General features: G+C 45.1%; 1 protein-coding gene across 2 annotated transcripts in view; it reads left to right on the forward strand.

Annotated features, from left to right (window-relative positions):
- Positions 1-4,559, forward strand: part of ACOX1 (acyl-CoA oxidase 1) — a 31,377-nt gene extending 26,818 nt beyond the window's left edge. For both annotated transcript variants that reach the window (XM_065415652.1, XM_065415651.1), the window contains 6 exons: positions 381-571; positions 860-1,039; positions 2,257-2,362; positions 2,474-2,617; positions 3,514-3,720; positions 4,479-4,559. In XM_065415652.1, the coding sequence (XP_065271724.1) occupies positions 381-571; positions 860-1,039; positions 2,257-2,362; positions 2,474-2,617; positions 3,514-3,720; positions 4,479-4,529 (879 nt within the window). In that variant the 3' untranslated portion in view covers positions 4,530-4,559. The remainder of the gene's footprint in view (positions 1-380; positions 572-859; positions 1,040-2,256; positions 2,363-2,473; positions 2,618-3,513; positions 3,721-4,478) is intronic.
- Positions 4,560-6,002: the final 1,443 nt, after the last annotated feature.

Consider the following 6,002-nt stretch of genomic DNA (forward strand, 5'->3'; position numbering starts at 1 on the left):
TGAAGGAATAAGGTGAAATGACAATATGCAGTGGAAAGCCATCTTTGTCTTGTAGACTACACAAAGTATTGGAGTATACACTGCAAAGAATGATATGGTATACGTAGAGAGAAATGGGCTGGATGACTTAATATGTATTTTTCTAGCACTAACTTCTGATGATATAATTGGGGTCAACAAAAGCTAAAGATTGAATAACACTATGATGCGCAGCAGGTAGATGGTGCTGATTGTACACTATATTTATTCTGTTGGCTACCACGGAAGCCCACTGTGCTTGTGAGCTAATAGTGGAAATGCAAACTGGGTGGGCACCTGTGGTAAAGCAGCAACCTAATGAAATAGACGTAGCAGCTACTAGTTCTGCTTTTCTCCCTTAGCTCCACGCATTGACTGCAGGGCTAAAGGCATTCACTTCATGGACAGCCAATGCTGGCATCGAAGAATGTCGAATGGCATGTGGTGGGCATGGCTACTCTCGTTGCAGTGGCCTTCCTGATATCTATGTCACTTTCACCCCATCCTGCACCTACGAGGGAGAAAACACTGTCATGATGTTGCAGACTGCTAGGTGAGGTGACTTCTTTCAAGAGATCTCCCTACTTAGTCGTTAGTTGTCCATGTGCCTGGAGAGATGGTCAGAAGGGCACACAGATCACCTGTCTACTCCATCTAACTTGCAGTCTTCCTTCTCTTGGATCTATATATTTCTGTCCCCTGCTCTGGCTTCTGCTATAACTGCAAGTATATGCAACTCTTATGTATTGGCTAGTAGTTCTACAGACTGTACCCTAAAGTTAATCCGTCTACTCTGTATCCAAATGAATGGAGCAATGCAATCTTTTTTTTTTTAATTCAGGTTCCTGATCAAAAGTTACACCCAGGTTAGTTCCGGTCAGCTGGTTAGCGGTATGGTGTCCTACCTTAACGACCTCTCAGGGCAACACATCCAGCCACAGCAGGTGGCTGCTAGGCCTACAACAGTGCACATCAATGATCCAGCCAGCTTGGTGGAGGCGTATAAACTGCGGGCGTCAAGGTGAGTTCACACTTAATGCACAGAACTACGCATTAATAAAATGCTGTAGAATGAGTATGTTGGTGAGAAATGTGATAGAGCTAAGCTGTTCTGTTAATGCAGCAGCATGCAACATATGGTCTGCAGACCACATCTGTCCAAGTGAAATATCTTTCAATCTTCAAGAAGTGATGCTTTCTGCTAGGTGTAACCCAATCCGATACTTAGTTTCAAAAAACTTGACCATCTAAATTCAACACAACCTAAGCACTTCAGCTCCCTATGCAGCTGGTTTGAGGGTTTTTTGGTGTAAATTCAAACTTGCAGATACAAAAATTAATCAAACTGCAGTTACCTTACTGGAGAGGTTAGAATAGTGGTGACTGCAGACCTGGTGGGGAGGAGAGTCATTAATATAAAGCCCTACACCTGGGGAGAGGAAAAAGAAATAGCACAGGTACTAAATGGGGACATGAGGCTGCTTGAGTATTTCCATCTCATTAAAATTAGGTTTATTTTTATCCTGTTTCCTTAAAGCTGTCCTAATACTACTCTGATGTAGCCACGCCATCCTAGTTGCACCAGTAAACATGCGGGTTCTGGAACAGAAAATGTTGGGATGGGGTGAGAATTGAGCTCCTTAGTGCCTAATGCATCAGCAAGACATAAGCCAGTTTCTGTGAATTTTCTATAGTTGGTACAGAAGGGTTGCATCATAAGCGCATTTAACTTGCACGAATTCAACTATACGCGCTTGGCCAGAGGAAAAATAAGAATTTAAATAGTGCGGGCTGAGCGGGGCCAGCGGCTGGTATCCCAGACTGCCGGTCTCGGGTTCCATCCGCCGGCTCCTGCCAGCCGGGGTCCCGGCCACCGGCCCCGCTCAGCCCGCTGCCAACTGAGTGAACGGAACCCCAGGCCGGCAGCGGGCTCAGCAGCAGCCGGGACCCGCAGCCTGCCATTTAAAAAATAAAATCGGCTCGTGTGCCACCTTTGGCACGCGTGCCGTAGGTTGAGGACCCTTGTTCTAGTGTATACAGTGTATACTGTATATACATTGTACTGTGTGTACTGTACTTCATGGTAATTTTCACTATATGCGATTTTCCTCTTACGTGCTGACCTTAGAACCTAACCCCCGTGTAAGATGTGACTCCACTGTATTGTTGGTATGAGGCCACTTTGCAGACTCTGTTTCTCTCTTCACCCACCCTCCCCACACACCTTGTGTGAAACAGGCTTGTTGAAGCGGCAGCAAAGAACTTGAAAGCTGAGCTGAACCGCAGGAAGAGCCAGGAGGATGCCTGGAACCGAACCTCTGTTGACCTGGTGCGAGCATCTGAGGTCAGTAATGTCACTAAATAAGCATATTTTGGAAGCATCTCAACTCTACATTCTTATGTCTTCTGCTTCTGACCTTGAATTCCCTACTGTTTTTATATACCACTTTTGCAGGCACACTGTCACTATGTGGTGGTGAAGCTTTTCACAACACAGCTCTCAGAAATTAATGATGCAGCTGTCCATGCTGTGATGAACAGTCTGTTTCTCCTGTATGCGCTCTATGGAATCAGTAAGCACACCGGGGATTTCCTGCAGGTCAGTATCACAGTTTAGTATCCCAGATCTCAAGGGCCACAGTGCTCTGGTCTGAAGTTACCGTGAAATGGAAGACAACTGCAATTGCCTGGAGTGTTCAGGCTTGTGAGCTCCAGGGTTAAACCTGGCATAAGGCAGAGCTATTTCAGAGGGGGTTCTGGAATTAGCTTCCTCTGGCAGCCCTCCAAAGGCAGAGTTGGATGGCCATTAGGATATGGTCGACGATTCATCTCTTTAGACTGGCTTCTTGTTTTCGGGTCAGTTGCTGGTAGGTTGCGTAGTATCAATAAGGAGATAATAAGAGATGGATATCATGCACATGTGATGATGCCAGTAATTGTATACACACCCCAGCATGGGCAGTACCCATTTGTAAATAAGCACAGAAGAAAAGGGCTTGGTCTTCAAAACCTTTCACCTTGATCAGTCTCCTGTCAGAGTATCCAAGTGGTCTGATCCAAGCTACTTCTCTTTATCTCTTAACTCCAATGGTGCTGGAGCATACTTGTACAAACAGTGGGGTTTTGTAAGTTCATGCTGACATAAGTATGGTCTCTCATTGACGCCTCTTCCATTTACCAAACAGAGTTATGAAAACAGGAAGGATTTAATATAATGCAAGTGCTAAGAGAACTTCTGATTTTGGGGGTTAAAATATAGGCACTTTCATTCTTTGGAGTCCCCTCACTAAGAGGAAATAGGCTGAAGGGATGGTCTTCTTTCTCCTGTCTAGAAGACCAATGCAATTACTTAGCATTTTACTATCTCTAATATTTTGACACACTGGCCTTCCCTATAGGGCAGAGTTGACCTGCAGTCTAGTCTCTCACAGAGCCATGAGAGTTTGTGCGTGTAATTAGATTATGTTCTGATAAGTCTCTTGGCTTTTTTCCCAGGCGGGCATTTTGACAGATGCACAGGTTACTCAGGTGTACCAGCGTGTGAAGGAGCTTCTGACTGCAATCCGTCCCAATGCTGTAGCACTAGTTGATGCCTTTGATTTTCATGATAATCACCTTGGATCTGTGCTTGGCCGGTATGATGGCAACATCTACGAGAATATGTTTGAATGGGCAAAGAAATCCCCACTAAACAAAACAGAGGTAAGGAGGAACCCTTATTTCACCCTCCTAGTTCCTACTCTACTTGTCATGGAGCCAGATGATTCAGCCCAAAGCAACTGCAGCTACAAAAGCCCTGCTGGAAGATTCTGCAAAAAAAAAAAAAAAAGCCATTACAAAGTGTGACTATTTTTAATAAGGAAAGAAACTGACAGTTGCCCTCTAGGTTTTTGAGAATACCTGCTGCATTTCTGAATCCGTTTGTAGCTGCTGTAGTCAAAAACCAGAGACCTATATGGTAATGAGCCATGGACAGTTCTCCATCTCGGAAAACAGGACAGAATACAGTACCCTGCCACTATACTGTAGCTTTCCACTTGCCTTGTTTAGATCCATAGTAGATTAGGTATCTCGAACTTGAGACTAAGCCAGACCTCTTGTAAACACTGCTAGGAATCCCAACAGGGTCAATCAGCCCTTTGTTCTCTCAAGGTCAACTGGGAGCATGCAGTTTCCTGTGGGGATTTAATATTTTTTAAACAGACTTGTCCACTCTCCATAGACATTAAAGATTCCATGGAGCTTCTTGTGCAGAATAGTTGGGGGAGGCAGTTTGTTCCAGTGTTCTGGCCAGATTTCCCTCTTTTTGACTGCTACTCGCATAGTGCAGAAGTGGCTGTTTCACTGGTTCTCTATTTGTATAGATGCACACACTTTTGATCCTGCAGGGTATGTGTTTCAAAATAAAAACATAACAAGAAATTATTTTGATCTAATTTCCCTTTGTTCCCCCCCTACAGGTTCATGAGTCTTTCCACAAACATCTGAAGCCAATGCAAGCCAAGCTGTGAAAACTGGATGTCATTGCTTTCCTTCAGGCACCTGAATCAAATCTTTGAAATCCCAATAACTGTAGGACAGTAAATAATTTGTAGCTTCTCTTTCCATTTTTATATATTGACAGGGTGGGGTGGGGGAAATTAGAGAGATTGCATAAGAAGTGGATTTGCTTTTTTTTAAGTGCAATTATAATTCTTGAGAAATGATCCTTTTAAGCATTAGGGAAAGTTGTACAGATTCATGCAAGCCTTCCATTTGTGAAGCTGCTAACTGCAGAGGTCACTCATCTGGAAAGCATAGCAGGATTTTACTACTAAGTAGTTAACTGCATTCAGGCAATAGCTGCTGACGAACAGCTACGTCTTGTTAAAAACCACACTTTTAACTCAGCAACACCCTTCTGCCACCATGGTGCACCCCAATATACACACACAGCTGCTGACTGAATCATCCTGCACCTTGCTGTGCACAGTGACGCCTACGTGAACTGGTCAGGATCCAAGGGTTTATGCAGGGAGTTGGGTCTTAATCAAAGCTCTGTGATATTCTCCATTTTAATCCATCTCTCTCCCAGTTAATTACTCCTGTCTCTCTGGGCACAGCACTGAACCTCCTTCCCTGTATCAGGACCTTCCAGATGCACTTCGGAATTATATCCCCTTTTTCCCCTCTGGAGCTCATCCTCAATCAAATCATCCAGTGAGCTTTCTCCCTGGTATTCCATTCCATCCTTTCTTCGACCCGCAATCACCCCCATGTCCATCACTGGCACCCTCCCCTCTTTGAGGCTCTCAACTAATGGCAGCTTTGGAGAGAAAACAGTGACACTATTCTGTCCCTCCCCTTCCCCCAACAAGGCACATTTCAGCCAGGAGCAAGTTAATGGGAGTTCTGCCATCTTTTTAATCTTTGAAGTTTCCATAGTACCTCACATCTGCAAAGCACTTTACAAATACTAATATATAAGTATGCTGTCAAAAGCCATATTTGCTGGTGGGAAATTGCAAACCTGACCAATTGTGCAACTAGTGCTTGCCAGTATTTGATAGCAAAAGTTGGTTGGTTTGGGGTCTTTTAGCCCCATTGGTCTTGCTCTGTGATGTACTGTGTCCAAACATGTGTTGCATGGAAACTTTCAACAGTCTCTCCTAGTGCAATGGTTCTCAAACTTCTTTGATCAGGCCCCTCCTTCTTTGTGTCGGTAGTCGTTTATGCGCCCCAGTGTATATACCACCACCCAGCTCTGAAGGCAGAGCAGCGGCTGCTGGCTGGGCACCCAGCTCTGAAGGCAACGCCGTGCCAGCAGCAGCACTGAAATAAGGGTCGCAACGCCCCATTACCACCCGTCTTCTTTCTGTGCTGCTGCTTCCACTCCAGGGCTGACAGCCAGAGCTCTGCCACCTCTAGGTGAGGGATTGAGCAAATGGGGGAAGGAAAGCCCGAGCCCACGTGGTGAGGCTCCAGCTGCCCCCTTTATCCCTGCC

Source organism: Emys orbicularis, chromosome 13, assembly GCF_028017835.1.
Source record: "Emys orbicularis isolate rEmyOrb1 chromosome 13, rEmyOrb1.hap1, whole genome shotgun sequence".
In the NCBI taxonomy this organism is placed as follows: Eukaryota; Metazoa; Chordata; order Testudines; family Emydidae; genus Emys; species Emys orbicularis.